This window comes from Furipterus horrens, unplaced genomic scaffold, assembly GCF_987537825.1.
Source record: "Furipterus horrens unplaced genomic scaffold, mFurHor1.1.pri manual_scaffold_1, whole genome shotgun sequence".
Lineage (NCBI taxonomy): Eukaryota > Metazoa > Chordata > Mammalia > Chiroptera > Furipteridae > Furipterus > Furipterus horrens.
In genome coordinates this window covers 208,181,651-208,196,744 of record NW_028327171.1, presented here as the reverse complement: position 1 = coordinate 208,196,744, position 15,094 = coordinate 208,181,651, and the positions used below count along the sequence as shown (strand labels likewise).

The 15,094-nt window shown below is 42.7% G+C and overlaps 1 protein-coding gene across 1 annotated transcript in view; it reads left to right on the top strand.

Moving 5' to 3' along the window:
- WDFY1 (WD repeat and FYVE domain containing 1) overlaps window positions 1–15,094 on the top strand; it is a 36,925-nt gene that overhangs the window by 17,920 nt on the left and 3,911 nt on the right. The window contains exons 3-9 of the mRNA XM_090284636.1: window positions 40–113; window positions 2,972–3,026; window positions 4,422–4,572; window positions 6,582–6,694; window positions 8,560–8,686; window positions 9,661–9,766; window positions 14,417–14,518. Of these exons, the coding sequence (XP_090140762.1) occupies window positions 40–113; window positions 2,972–3,026; window positions 4,422–4,572; window positions 6,582–6,694; window positions 8,560–8,686; window positions 9,661–9,766; window positions 14,417–14,518 (728 nt within the window). The remainder of the gene's footprint in view (window positions 1–39; window positions 114–2,971; window positions 3,027–4,421; window positions 4,573–6,581; window positions 6,695–8,559; window positions 8,687–9,660; window positions 9,767–14,416; window positions 14,519–15,094) is intronic.

Below are 15,094 nucleotides of genomic sequence, written 5' to 3'. Positions count from 1 at the left end.
TTGGCTCTGGTGCTAATGTGGTCTTTGTCTTTCTGGCAGCTCCTTGCTCTGCTATGACTTACCATCACGACAGCAGGCGGATATTTGTGGGCCAGGATAACGGAGCCGTCGTGGTAGGTACCTTCCAGGCTGGATTCATTATATCGACCTCCCCATGTTTGCATCTGTTGGACAGTTTCAAGTGAAGTTAACAGTGAATGCCTGATTGGCATAAAAAATGTTGAATTCGGTACAGACCTGAAAATGGATTAAAATTTTAATAAGTACTTAATTTTAAACTGGTTCTGTAGAACTCAGAATGATGTCACAACGGATGGTTGGGTGCTCAGGCTATCGCCCACAAAGCACAGTCTCCATGCAGTGAATACGAGATGGTAGCAGCTCAGGTCCCTGAACCACCCAGGAGGCCAGGGCAGGGAGGGTGGGGTGGAGGGTGTGTGTGTGTGTGTGTGTGTGTGTGTGTGTGTGTGTGTGTGTGTGTGCACCTGTAACAGGAGGAGAAGGACAATGGAGTTAGGGACTAGTTATTCAACTGACAACTTCTACAACTCTTTAAGACAGTTCTTCTCAAGGTGTCTTTGGTAAAGGAGCAGGTATTTACACTTTCAATTGATTATAGATTGGTATTTTTGTGGGTCAAATTGTGTGTATGCATGTATTTTCTTCTTGAGATAATTCATATATCATGAAGGTCGCGATTTTAAAGTGCTCCATTCTGTGGTTTTGTGGGTATGTTCACAAGATTATGCAATCATTAGCACTCTTATTCCAGAACACTTTCATCACATCTCCTCCCCTACAGAAACCCCAAGCCCATTATCAGTCACTCCCTGCTCCCCCTTCCCCTAGCTCCCAGCAATCACTAATCTACCTTCTGGGTCCAGAAATGTGCCTATTCTGACATTTGTAAGTAGAATCATGAAATATGTGTTGCCTTTTATGTGTGGCTCCTTTCACGTAGCATAATGTTGTAAGGCGCATCTGCGTTGTTGTTTGAGTTGGTACTTCATTCCTTTTCGTTCATGATGTAGAGAGACCACACTTTGTTTATCCGTTCATCAGTTGATGGACATTTGGGTTGTTGCCACTTTTATAAATAATGCTGCTATGAACACTCATGTGTGAGTTTGTATGTGAACCTAGGCTTTACATTCTATTGGGTATATATACCTAGGAATGGAATTGCTGGGCCATGTGGTAAGTCTGTATTTAACTCATTGAAGAACCATCAGGCTGGTTTTCAAAGTGGCCGTACCGTTCATTGTACACACCCACCACCGACACGTAAGGGTTCTCGTTTCTCTACATCGTTGCCAACACTTGTTTTCTGTGGTTTTTGTTTTGTTTTTACTGATGCCATCCTAGTGGCTGTGAAGTGGCACCTCGTGTGGTTTTTATTGGCATTTTCCTAATGACTAATGACATGAGCGTCTTGTGTACTTGTGGGTCATTTGTATATCTCCTTTGGAGAAATATCTGTTCAAGTCCCTTGACCATTTTTAATTTTTTTTTTTTTTTTTTTAATTGTTGAATAGTAAGTAAGAGTCTCAGACTTGCAGCTTGGAAGAAGGTAACAGAGAAACCATCTGACATCTTTGGTGTTCCGTTGTAGAAAGTTTACTTGACTGCTAATTTAATCTCTCCCTTGTTAGAGATTGTCTGCTTCTTCTCCAGTTTGTGTGTGTTGTTTGTGTCTTTCTGGGCCACGAAGGAAAGGGCCAGTAAAAGGCAGGTTCGCAGCCCAAACAGGTCGCTCAGAAGAGGGCAGGTGGCGAGGACTTGGGGGCTGCGGGGTTGGGGGGTCGATGAGCTCTCTGCCCCGTGAGCGTGGGGCTGCTGTGTATGTATTCTGTGGTGGTGAATGCCATCCTTCTCGCTTTCTTCCTGAAAACCTTACGGGATTGTCCTGGTGCTGTGCACACACGGATGCAGTACGGAGCCCTGAACTGCAGGCCTCAGAGGGTTTCTCCACTGGTGGCGATGGTTGTGTGCATTTAGTTTTTAGGGACCCTTCCTGTGGCTCCTGGTGCAAAGGCAGAAGTTACAGGGTGGACTCTAGAGACCCGTAATGCTCTTCAGTGGGAAGGGGCAATGTAAATCCAATATATCATTACTTAGCTATTGATCATTGATCTAGCTATTGATCTATTGATCTCCCACCCAATACAGTGTAGTAGCTATAAAATGCTAATACGTTTCTGTAGTTTGTAAAACCAAGATGGAGAACAAGGAATTAGTATTCTTTTTGTTTTTTTCAGTCTGCACAGTCAATAATTTATGAAGTCCATATTACCTAAAGCATTAAGAACTTACCAGCTTAGCATTGGTCAATAGAATTTTTTATTAGGGCTTCTTTTAGACTTTTATCTTTTTAATTTTATGTAGAAACTCATTTTTTCATTAAGAAGTATATACTTTTAATTTTTTCCTAATCGTAAAGTATTACATAGTCTATAAAAATTTGGAAATTATAAGAATATGAGAAAAGAAGAATACCACCCACACCTCTTAAATTCCTTTTCTTTTGTGTGTTTATATATTAAATATGTATAATTTCCCCCTTAAATTACTGATATACCCTATGTTTTCTTTTCACTATAGCTGGGTACTCAGTAATGAGTCTTTGAATTTTGCTTTCTATGAATCATCTTGAGGAATTTTTGGTGTAGCAAAGAGAGGAAAATTAACAAGATACTTCCTTTGCAGTCAGAGGGAGGGGGAATTCAAAGCGCCCACTTGTGGAAGAAGAACTGGACAAAAGTGCTGTGCTGGTCAGCGGCATTTTCTTTATTCAGTCTGTGCCCTGAACGTCTGATGAAAGAAGCAAATTCTTATTATTGTTACACAGCTGATCTGGAATCCCAGCTCTGGTGGGAGCTATTTCTGGATTTCACCTTGTTTTGAAAGTTAAGCGAGTTCCTGTTGTTTTTAAAACCATGACTGTTTTCTTACTGCATATGTTTACTTTTAGGAATTTCATGTTTCTGAAGATTTTAATAAAATGAACTTTATCAAGACCTACCCAGGTAATTATCACACACACACACACACACACACACACACATACACATAATACGTGTAGATCTACACATACAAAACTAGGACACGATCTCTTATGATCAAAATTAGGTTTTCACGTTAACTTTTTAGTTTTGTTACCCCAGTTATACGAGAGGCTCTTAGCACTTAGGGGTTATTTACCATTCTTTTCCTGCTTATTAACATTAAAACATTGTATGCCATTCCACTTGGATACATGCATCAGATTTAAATTGACCATTCCTTTATTTTTTAACATGAGTACCGCTTCCATTTTTTGATAACACCCACTCACTAACATATACGATAGCATATATGTGTGTATGTTATTATATATCTGTGAATGTGTGTATTTCATTTATATGTATATAGGTATGTGTGTGTGTCCTTGAATTACTTCTATTTAAGATAAATTCATAAAAGTGGAGTAACGGGCCAAATGTTAAAAAGTTTGTTAATGCTCTAGATTTAATTTGCAAACCTCTTCCCAGCAATTGTGCAATTTTGCAAGCCTGTGGGTGGTGGCTGAGAGTGCATGTTAACCCTTTGTCATCTTCATGAATATCTGTTCATGCTTCTGCCCATCTTCCCGGGGAGTTGTAGTGTTTTCTAATTAATTTTTAAGAGAGTTCCTCAGCTCTGAAGCAGCCTGTACAGCAGAGAGCAAGGTTGGAGGTTTCTCTATCCAACCTCTGACTTCTTTCATCAGACTGGGCATTTATTAAATACTTGCTGCATGCAAAGTACTGTAGCAGATGAAGTAGACAGGTCACTGCCCTGGGGGACTTGCAATTATCCAGGAAACACAAATATTCCAGAAGGCAAGTCATAGACAGAGCACTTTCCTCATTCTCAGCTATTTTTGGAATGTCACATTTCACAATACATTTTCATCTTTATAAATAATAAAAAGTTACATACAAATTGTGTGCACTGCTTTTTAATTTCAGAAAATTATAGTTGCTTTTGTTTATATGCCAGTGTTTTCTAAAGGGTCAAAAACTAAAGTTATGGGCAGTTAAACATTTTGATCTTTTAAGAAAAGACTGCGCCTTTCCATAAGGAACTCATTGGTAGTTAAGGTTTTTTTAGAGCAAAGTAAAAATCTGTCCTCGAATCTAATTTTTGAATCCCTCTTGAGCATTACTCTTTAATGATTTGTAGCTTCTGATTGTCTGCCATGTGGGGAGCCTGTGATAGGGAGTCTGGGGTAGGGCAGGTTACCTGGCACTTGCTCACAGTCAGGCGTTGCCATGACGGGGCTCTGTGTCCCCAAGCCAGCCAGGCCGAGGAGGTCAACCTCAGTTCTCACCCCAGGAGACTTGATTCTGAAGGTCACATTTCTTCCTGAAGGGCGCAGACTTTCCCTTTCTGTTCCACAGCTCATCAGAACCGGGTGTCTGCGATTATCTTCAGCCTGGCTTCGGAGTGGGTGGTCAGCACCGGTCATGACAAGTGTGTCACCTGGATGTGCACCCGGAATGGGGACATGCTCGGGAGGCACTTCTTCACATCCTGGGCTTCGTGCTTACAGTATCCTTTGAAGGGTTGGTCCTTCACCTGCTCTGGCCTCCTTGTCTCAATAATCAGTTTTGAATCTGATAATAAATTGTTACTTGACATAAAGAAACCCAACAAATAGAATGACAAAGAAATGAAAAATAAAAACATAACATGAAAAAATGAAAAAAAAACTTTAAAAAATTAATAAAAAGAAGAATAGAAAAAATATATGAAAAGAAAGAAAAAACAAAAACAAAATTAAATTAAATTTAAAAAAACAACCCTGGCCAGTGTGGCTCAGTTGGTTGGAGTATCATCTGCAGACCAAGGGTCTTGGGTTCAATTACCAGTCAGGGCACGTGCCCAGGTTGCAGTTCAATCCCCATCAGGCCGTGAATGAGAAGGCAATAGATCGATGTTTCTCTCTCTCTCTCTCCCTCCCTTCCTCGCTCTAAAAATAATGAACAAATGTCCTCACATGAGGATTTTTAAAAAATTAAAAATAAAATTAAAAACAAAAATTTTTTTAAAAAAGGATAAATTGTTCATTGAGATCCAAAGACAGAATGATTCCTGATATTTCACATAAAATCTAAAAATTACTCTATCTACCTTTCTTGGTATAAAATTGATTTATTAAAAATAATAGATGAATACCATTCCCTGCTGGGAAGTGCTATATGGTTTTCAAACAAAATCTTGGGAAACCTAACCCTCATTAGTGCAGACCCCTCCCCCCATTCCTTTCCATTTCAAAGTAAAAAGACTGTTTGTATAAAGAAAGAAAAGAAAGCAATTGATCTTCTAGTAATCAGTTATTTGCAGACCCTGTGATAGAATATAAATATAATAACACACATGACCCTGGAGATCATAAATGGGCTCTGAGTTTATAGGGTTTTTGTGTGTGTATGGGGAGAAGCTCATAATTCTTATAATATTCTCAAGGATGCCCCGGCATCCCCAAATTGTTAGAAAATTGCTGTTTTAAAATCTCTCTACAGCTAAATGGAATCTTTTTCACATAGAGTTCACCCTTGCTTAAGGCTAGCCATGGTTGCTGTGTATCTTCGTGATGGCAAGATCAAGGCTGTCCGCAATAGTCAAGCGCCCCACAGTAGTTCTCTTTAATGAGAGTTGGACAACTGGCGCGGTAAAACTTTTTTCCATTGAAAGCCTTCATAAAAAATATTTGCTACAAAGGAATATACAGCATGAGACATTTAAAATAAGCATTTAAAGTAGTGCCATACACTAGAATCAACCAAGGGAAAATACTCAGATATGTTGTGTGCTCAGTACATGTTTCTGTTCTGAGTTAGGCTTTTCATGTGGGTGGGTAGGAAGTGGCACAGAATCACAGTCATGGCCTGTCTAACATGCTCCTTCTGACCTTAAAATAGCAGTTACCCAACTGTGTGTCAACTGCTGATCCGCCACAACTTTCTGTGGCTCTCACGTCACTGAGAAAGTGACAAGTTCATATACTTCTAAAATTTAAATTTACGATTGCCCCAAATAACTGCCTTTTGGTTGATCCAGCTCTCCACAGCAACGGATCGTGAACTGTCCTCTTTACTTCAAGCTAAATCATCTAGGCCAAAGGGAAACCAGGTTCATGTTCATACTGGCTGTTGACTTTACATGATTTCTGGAGATGTTTCATAAATAGCCATTTCTTTCTTGCTTTTTTCATTACTGAGCATTTTACCTTTTTGCATTTTGTAATAATATGACTTTAACTACTTCTCATGTCTGTCTTTTTTGTCAGCTCTCACCTTTTTTATTGCCAAGTTCTAGGATATTGGTTATAGTAGTAACAGGTACTCAATGAATTCTTGTTGAATGATTGAATATTAATTTTCGCCATGATTCCAGCTTAAAACCTTTTTCTTCAATGTTTGCATATAGCATGGTTTTCAGTTGGGTATTTCCTTTTTCATAGTTTTAGGCTTGGGCTTATTCTCTTTAAAGTGCACACTCTCTGCTTTATAACTTTGAGATGGATTGTGTTAGACATCCCTGACTGCTCTCCACAGGTATGATTTTGATACTCAGTACGCTTTTGTTGGCGATTATTCTGGACAGATCACCCTGATGAAGCTTGAACAGAATACCTGCTCCATCATCACCACCCTCAAAGGACATGAAGGTAGGCCGCGTCATCACCCCCCGGTTTTCCATTGAATCTGGGCATCCGAATTTAGTTCTCAGCTCTGGTTGCATGAATGATCAGCTCCTTGTGATCTGTCAGATTTCAATTTGATTGGCCAAATTGGGAACTTAGATCTCAAAGCATAAAAACTAAGTGAAGGTAGGGTGTGGTGGGGCTGGGCTTTGCATTGTCAAAATCCCTGCTAGATAGCTTGTGTGGGTAATACTTTCTACTTTGTTTACCTTTTTCAATTAAATTATTTTCCGAAGACCTTTTTAAAATTTCTTATAAATGGTAAAACCTTTGTAAGGATGTTATTATTATTTTTAATTTGTCAGTTTCTAGAATACTGAATAAGACCTACCTGGTGGGTCAATACAATTAGGAGAAATATATGGGCTGGTTCAGCCTCTGCTTGGGAAACCTCCCCTGGGTAGGGACTGAGGGAAAAGAGAGACCGGGTGGAATGTCATTATTTCTGCCATGAGGTGAGTTGGTGAGGCCCCAGGAAAGGGTTTGAAAACTCAGTTGGCTGTATTGGGTAACAAATTAGAAGCCCTGAAGCCGTCTGGTTTAGATTGAAGAATTGGGGATTTGTTGAAAAGAATTAATGATGATGAACTTTTGTGAAAATAGTGTCTTAAGTGTAACAGGTTAACTGTTCTCCACGCTGTTTACCTAATCTATTTAGGGGAAATCAAGTCCGTCAGATAGGGACCTTGGAGAGGAAAAGGGAGCAAGGAGAACAGTAAGTTAGAACAGATGTGGGCAGGAAAGCCCAGTCCCTGAAGACACCACTTTCCATTTATGACTCATAGTCTCATGCCTCCAGCCAAGCTCTCTGGTGTTGCCTGGGTTTTGGTAACTACTTAGTCAGGTTCATAGAGAAAGACCTTTATCTGCTGTTGGGCCTCTAGCTGAAGGGGGGGGGGGGGGCAGGGGCGGGGAGCGTAGGTTCAAACAGGGTCAGGATTTCTACAAAATCACCCCTGAAGCCAGCTGTACCCTTCTTTTCTTTCCACTTCTGTTAAGTTTCTGTGAGAAACCAGTTCTGGTGTTTGCTTTTGAATATGGCTTCATTCATTTACTGTATATCCACAAAAATATTATTTGCTGGTACGACTGGTTCAGGTTTATTAAGTTTATTAATCACTTGCTTTTGTGAAAGCAGCATAATGATGAAATCTGTAGAAAGATTTCCCCAAGGGTATCTAATTTGATAAGTTTAGTCAGTATAGAGTATGAAGTGTAAGGTTTGGATTTTTTTAATCTAAATTCTCTGGCAAAATGATGGGGTGTACCTGCAAACCATTTTTGTTGTTTTTGTTTTTGTTTTTAGACACTTAATTTTCTTAAACAGAGGCTTCTTGGGGTAAAGACACCTGCAAGGTCCCAGAGACCTGCAGTAATCTAGATTATTTTATGTAAAATGACCACAGTAAACTCACTGACTTTTTCTCATTAAATATTCATAGCTATGTTTTCAAAAGCTTTTTCTGAACTCATCCTTCATATACAGCCGTTTGATAATTTTGCGGTACAGAACAAAGAAAACTTTATTTGAGCATCTTTGTGTTTGAAGTAATTTGACGTACAGCTGAAGAGTTTAATGTTAACAACTCGTGAGAATGGCTGCGCTGTGTCTTCTCCATGACTCGTGACAGTGTTGAATGGCCCTTTGTACACCAGAGATACGTTTTTACTGAAAGACTCAGCTGTGCTACTCAGGTCTTCAGCTCTCAAATGCGTGTGTCCTAACAGAGTTATATTCACCCAGTCCCCTCTCTCCCCGCTGCCCCCTTCTCTCTCCATCCCCCTCTCTCCCCCTTCCCTCCCCTCCCTCTCTCCCGCCCCGCTCCCAGGTAGTGTCGCCTGCCTCTGGTGGGACCCTATTCAACGGTTACTCTTCTCAGGAGCCTCTGACAACAGCATCATCATGTGGGACATCGGAGGAAGGAAAGGCCGCACGCTTTTGCTCCAGGGCCATCAGTGCGTGACTGTTCGTGGGCGTGGGGAGGGAGTCTGAGTTTGGGGAAGGCAGGGGAGACATTAGGGTTTCGATAGGGCTCACTGAGTCCCCTTTAACTGCTTTTCTGTTAGTCCTGATGTCTGCTGTCCTGTAGCAAAAAGGGAAAAAAAAGAGCACGGGGTTTTCTTCCTTCTTAGTCCAAAGAGCAGTTCCCACCTTTCTTTCCCAGTGAGTAACTCAGTTAAAATCTGCTTAAGGCCAGCGACCTCAGGGGAGGGCTTTGACTGAGGAAGATTGTGTGCAGTGTGACACTAAGCCATTCTAAACTAGACACATAACGTGTTTCCTTAAATTCTAAAATGTATTTCATTAAGAAGGAGCATTTGGTTTGACGCAGTCATACTGCCTGGCTGTGACATTGTAATACTCAGGCTCTTGCCATCTAGTTTCAAAAGGAAGAGGAACCCTTTCCTCCTTGTCAGTTAGGCGGTTGCTGTTAACCATGGTCAGAATCAAGCCGAAAAGTAGCCACGGAAAGATTCTCCACCCAAGCCTGCAGGCAGCAGGTTGTTTCCCGGGGCGTCCAGAGTGTCTGCACACGTCTGTGTGTACATGCGTGAGCGCGTGTGATCACCTGTTATTACAGTTGTGTTCCGTAAGGGAGGTTCACCTCCTTTGTCCTTTGCTGCTGAACAAGTGGGTGGGTCTTGTGCACCTGACGAGATGGTGGTTGGTCCGGAACACCGTTGCGATCATCTGATCTCTGACCTGCTGTTCTTAATGACGACTTGAAAGTAGTGTTTGTTTCATAGAAACTGTTATTCCATATAGTAAGTTATAGAATGGCAGGTAGTTTACGCAAATCCATACCAGCATACCAAAGAGTCAGTGGTCAAATGCCAGCGGCCGATTCTGACGAGGGGAGGGAGCGGAGCCGACGTGAAGAGTTTCTGTGTTTCCCACTCTGACACGAGCTGGTGTGTGTCGTCCGCAGTGACCGGGTGCAGTCGCTGTGCTACCTGCAGCTCACGAGGCAGCTCATCTCCTGTTCGTCGGACGGTGGGATTGCGGTGTGGAACATGGACGTTAGCAGAGAGGAGGTAAGAGAAGAAGCAGGCAAGGCTGACGAGGGAATGTCCCCAAGACCCTGGCTTCCTAGTGTCCCACGCCGCCAGCTGTAAGTGCCCGCCCAGGCGCAGATGGTGCTGCAGGTCACTGCATTGCGTCCTCTGCTCATTGGAGTTCCCGCAGCGACAAGCAGCACACACAGACCGGGCGTGCAGGCTGGCTGTCGCCCCGGCAAGTGCACGGAGGGGACACCGGAGGCAGCCTCCAGCGCGTGCAGGGAGCGACTGCACTGGGGTGGCCCACAGCGGCCCTGCTGCACCCGGGACAGCTCTGGGCGCCTGACGTTTTCCTGGAAAACTACATCTCCGTTCTCTGCTTTTATTTCCCACTGAATTCTGTTCCACTGAGTCCGTGTCGGCACAGTGTTCTTTTCAGGAGACCTGATTTCTAACTTGTTTGGGCCACTAACTAGTTGGGAGGCTTTGTTTAGATAAGGGCCTCAGTTTCCCTGAGTCTGCGTTCCCCCTTCTGTAAAGTGAAACAGTCAAAGGAGGTGACGTGTAAGGCCCTCTCAGTTCTTTAGACAGACACTCCAGTTGTCTAAACCATTTGCCTTTTTTTCTGTTTTAAATAATGCTGCAGTGAACATTCTTGATCTTGTCATTGTTCAATTTATTGCAGGCACATTTCTGAAAACAGACCCTGGGCCAAGGATATGTACATACATTCTTAAGGCTTTTCATAGCTGTTGTCAGATGATTTCCAGGCAGGATTTCTATTCTTATCTCGGCTGGCCTGGGTGGTATCTGTCTTTTCCAAATGGTATCGACAGCCTGTGACGTAGGCAGCTAAAGAGTTGGTTTCGGAGAATACTTGAGAGTAACTTCAGAAGCATTTACTGAGCGCCTACAGGATGGCCATAAAGCCTGGAAACTTAGTGACTAAATGCCGTAAATGGTTATTGATACTGCATTACAGTGCATACTGTGCTGACTGACGTCACACGATTTGTTCAGGTTTTGTCCTTATACAATGTATGGGTCACTGTGCTGGGCACCACTGCCGTGCACACGGGGGCGGAGGCAGGATTTCCAGCTTGCCATGTGTGTGTCTGCTTGGCGTTGCCTGTGATTACCTGTGAATCTGACTCTGACTGAATAAACTTGCATTTTTAGCATACCGTAAAAGATGCAATCAAGGAGGTACACACTGTTAAAAAAAAAAATAGTGATGGTTACCGTGTTCTATACACAAAGGTTCTTGCCTGCAAGAAGCATGTAATCTAGTGACAGAGATACACTACCCTATAAATAGTAAGTACAGCCTATGATATGGACAGGTACTGATCACTGTTTTTTTTTTTTTTAGTGGCCTTATAAATCAAGTAGAAGATATCTTGATCACATGTTTACTGCTTTATTTCTTTTTTGAATTTCCTAAAAACCTTTTGGTAGAGTTTAGAGTAACCCGATATGAAACATATGTACCATTGGTTAATATTACAGAGCATGTCATACTTTCTCTACAAAGGTTTATTGACCTGTGTTTTATATTCATCAGCTGCTGGTCATGTACATCAAGAACAGCTGGGATATTGGTCTGTTGTGATGTTAGATTCTGCGCGTGGAAAACCCAGAGGGTGTGCTCCCTGGGTCAGCAGGGCGGGGGCCCCGGGGCCAGGGGCTACGAGTGGCTCTTTAAGGGCTTGACAACTTGCATTTCAACCGACTGTTCTTATCCCTAGTAAGTTCTTGTCAAAAAAAATTAGTTAGGAAGTATTTGTACATGTAGGGGAAGAAGGGACCGTCCTGTTATTCAAGGCGCTTCCCGTACGCACAGTTTTCTTCCTTTTAGTCATTCATAGGACACTACCCCAGATCATGTGTGTCCTGGCCAGTAACACAGTTTTTCCTACAAGCTTATCTGTCTCGATGGATGGCACTGTTGGTGGGAAAGCAGTTTGTACCAAAAAGGTGCATCATTTTTGGTAATTTTTTTAACTAGCTGAGTAAAAATTAATGCAAAAGTAAGCAGCCTGTAATGTATAAGATTTTGACCCTGGGTTAGGGTTTTGTACAGTCAGACAAAGGCACGAGGGATTAACCCCAGATTCTCTGGCCCCACAATGCTTGCCTGGAATTTCTGAGTCACCTGGAGATTTGACTGGGGCACGTCCCGCCCACTGCGGCTGCCAGCGCCGCGTGCACAGGAGGGAAGCAGGTTTGCCTCCCTGCCAGACCATAAAACCCAGAGGGGCTCCTTTTCGGAAGCAGGCGTGAGACGCAAATGAGCAAGCAACGACTATTAGGATGAATCCTCTTGAAAAGAGAACTTTATTTTAAACTAGAAGTTCACAGAATGTATATTTTGTGCATCGGTGCAAAGGAGATTAGCAGAAGTGCCAGGGGATTGTTCTTGTTACATTTTCTTTGTCCAGATTAGGCAGATGGAACAAGATGTAGACAAGAGGGTGAAATGATCAGAATGTTTGATTAACGTCCTCTTTTGCCTTTTGGCACAGAACTTCTTGTCTTAGAGTAAGCATATAGTAGGATGGCTCATGATATCTTACAACATGCCACTGAATCCTATTAAAAGAAACAAAGGTATGAGTATTTCTTATATCAAATGTGCCAAAAGCCTGGTTATTTTTGATTTTGGCTTTTAGTTTATCTGAAATTATTTTAAGCATCTTTTTTTCCCACGGGCCCTGCTACCCTCCAGGTCAGCAAAGTGGAATTCTTTACTAAACCCTTAGACAGAATATGCTCCCTCAGGGAGAGGACCCAGTTCTATTGGTTGTCCTGTCCCAGAACTGAGTGTAGAGACCCTGACATGTGGGAACGGGCAGGACCCGTGGGCAGAACGTGTGTGGCGCGTCCTGGAGGAGCGCAGGGACTCAGGCTGGACCCTGGGTCTCCCAGGATCTTCGCCCACTCGCGGACCACAACCAGCTGCTCCAATCTCTGAGCCGCCGTTTCTTTGCCTGTAAAATGTTGCTCTGAATGTCTGAGGCTTGCGATGAAAATGGAGTGGAACGAGGCCTGTAAGACACATGGCACGTTGCCTGGGCTGACATGACACTTGCTTTGTATGAGGCGGGTAGAATACATCACACCTTACGCGTGTTACCTCCCTTAATCCTCACGGCCATCTGAGTGGGGCCCTCATACCTGAATGGTGCTCTCCTGAACACACCTTATACTGTCTTGTGCTCCCCCTGACTCTTCCACATGTGCGTGATATGTGGGAGTCACACCAGCGTGTGTCCCCGAGGTAAAACTAGTCGTGATACCTGCTTTCTTCCCCGCCGCGACTAAACGTCCGCACGCTGTTGGCAGCAGCGCCTGCGAGGCGTCTGTGTCCCCGGGGACGTCGCTCCCAGGCAGCACCCCCGCGCCACCTTCCTGCTCCCACTGATCACAGTGACGAGAAGCATCCCTGCATCAGGACAGTAATCGTCCTCACTCTTCCTGTCTCCCCTTCTTATTTCCAGCATCGCCCCCCTTATTTAAAGAAACCTGTCTTCTTGCTCCGCCCACTCCATTGGGTTTGTGAGCACCTGCTCCCCGAAAGGATGGCCTTTGTAACGTTTCGAGTGACAGCTCCAATGAGAAGTAGGAAAGCCACCGGTTTTGGTGCAATGGGAAACAGAGCTGGGGGCACCCGTCCTTGAGAGCGCCCCAGTCCCCTCGGAAGCCTCTGTAAGCTCACTGTCATCACGGCACGTTTCCGTTTCAGCAGGCCAGTCTAATCCCGTGCGTGTGGTCCTCCCACCGAGGTCCCCTCTTATCAGATGTGGTTCTCTTGAGTGTTAACTTCCAAGTTCAAGATGGCTTCTCACTTAATAGTCTCTATTTGGTTTAATTTTTAGAAATCTGTGTTTCCTATTTTTGTTTTCGGTATACTGTGTAAGCAGTATATGATTATAACATTAAATAGACTTTTAACAGGTTCATCTTGTTATTATTGAGTGCAATTGGTCACATTGTGTTAAAGAAATATTTTTTGAGTTCAAGAAAGTAATTTCATTACCCGTTTCAACAAAAATTCATTGAGAACCTACTCCGTGACAAGTTGTACCTAATATAAAGATGAATGAGAATAAGACCAAAGAGTAATTCATAGGTTAGTGGTGGCTGAGGTGGGGGGTAGGGGCATTCATACAGAATTACAGTAGAGAGTTCACTGCTGGAATGAAGGCTACAGGCTGGCTGTGTGGTCCACAGGGTGGAGGAGCCACTGAGGAGAGCTGGGAACGGGGTGGAAAATCTGTCTGATGTGGTGCCCACCCAGCGGACGCCCCTGTTCATAACCTTGAGAACCCACAAGCTGCCCCAAGGGGTAGATTGCCAGATTCTGCAAGAAATGGCTTTTTGCTCAACTGGTTGGAGATTTCAAATAAGTTTGACATAAAAAAGAAATATATTACAGAGACAACTCTTAAGAGTTCACGTTGAAAATGGAAGTATTTCCTCTTACCTATAGATTGAAAATGAAATGATCCTGTAAACATTACTACAATTATAAAGATAACTCAAAACACAAATGTAATATCGAATATGGCAATACCCATAATATAGGGAGGAATTTTTTAAAATCCTAACCTCCACAATGCCTAGAACTATTGAATGAATTTCTGAAGAGTCATTGTTAACCTGCTCCGTCTTTCTCCCCTGCAGGCTCCTCAGTGGTTAGAAAGTGATTCTTGCCAGAAATGTGAGCAGCCCTTTTTCTGGAATATAAAGCAGATGTGGGACACAAAGACTCTGGGGCTGAGACAGGTGCGTAGCCAACACCAAATCACCGCTGAGTTAATCATGTCTTACATTTTATTTGTGTAATTAATCTGTCATTTTGTTTGGAATCACACCTTTCCCTATAAATGCTGCTAATTCGTTACTTTTTGATATCACCATCATTGTCTGGTAATAATGAGCAGGACTTTTCCTGGGGCCAGTGAGACTGTTACCTGACTATTCCACTGCTTGTCCGGCACTGGAAAAGCAGAGATGCACAGAAAACCAAGAGCCTGTTTGAAAAATAGATGCAGATCTTTCACTTTAGGACTCTTTTTCAAGTCACGGCTTCATACTAAGCACCAGATTAGAATGAATTAGAGCCTACAAGCTTGTATTTTCACAAACAGATAAAAAGTAACCTTTAGCCCTCGCCAGAATACTGTGACACTAATAATTTTCAGGTTGGTCCTAAATTGTTCCTCAGAAATCTACCTGGTATATTTTTATTAAACATGCTTCAAATATTATTTTTTATTTTTCTAATTAAATGTCCCAAATAGCCTGCACATTTCAAAAATGCTCTTATCACTAATACTAAGATTCTACAAAACACAGAGA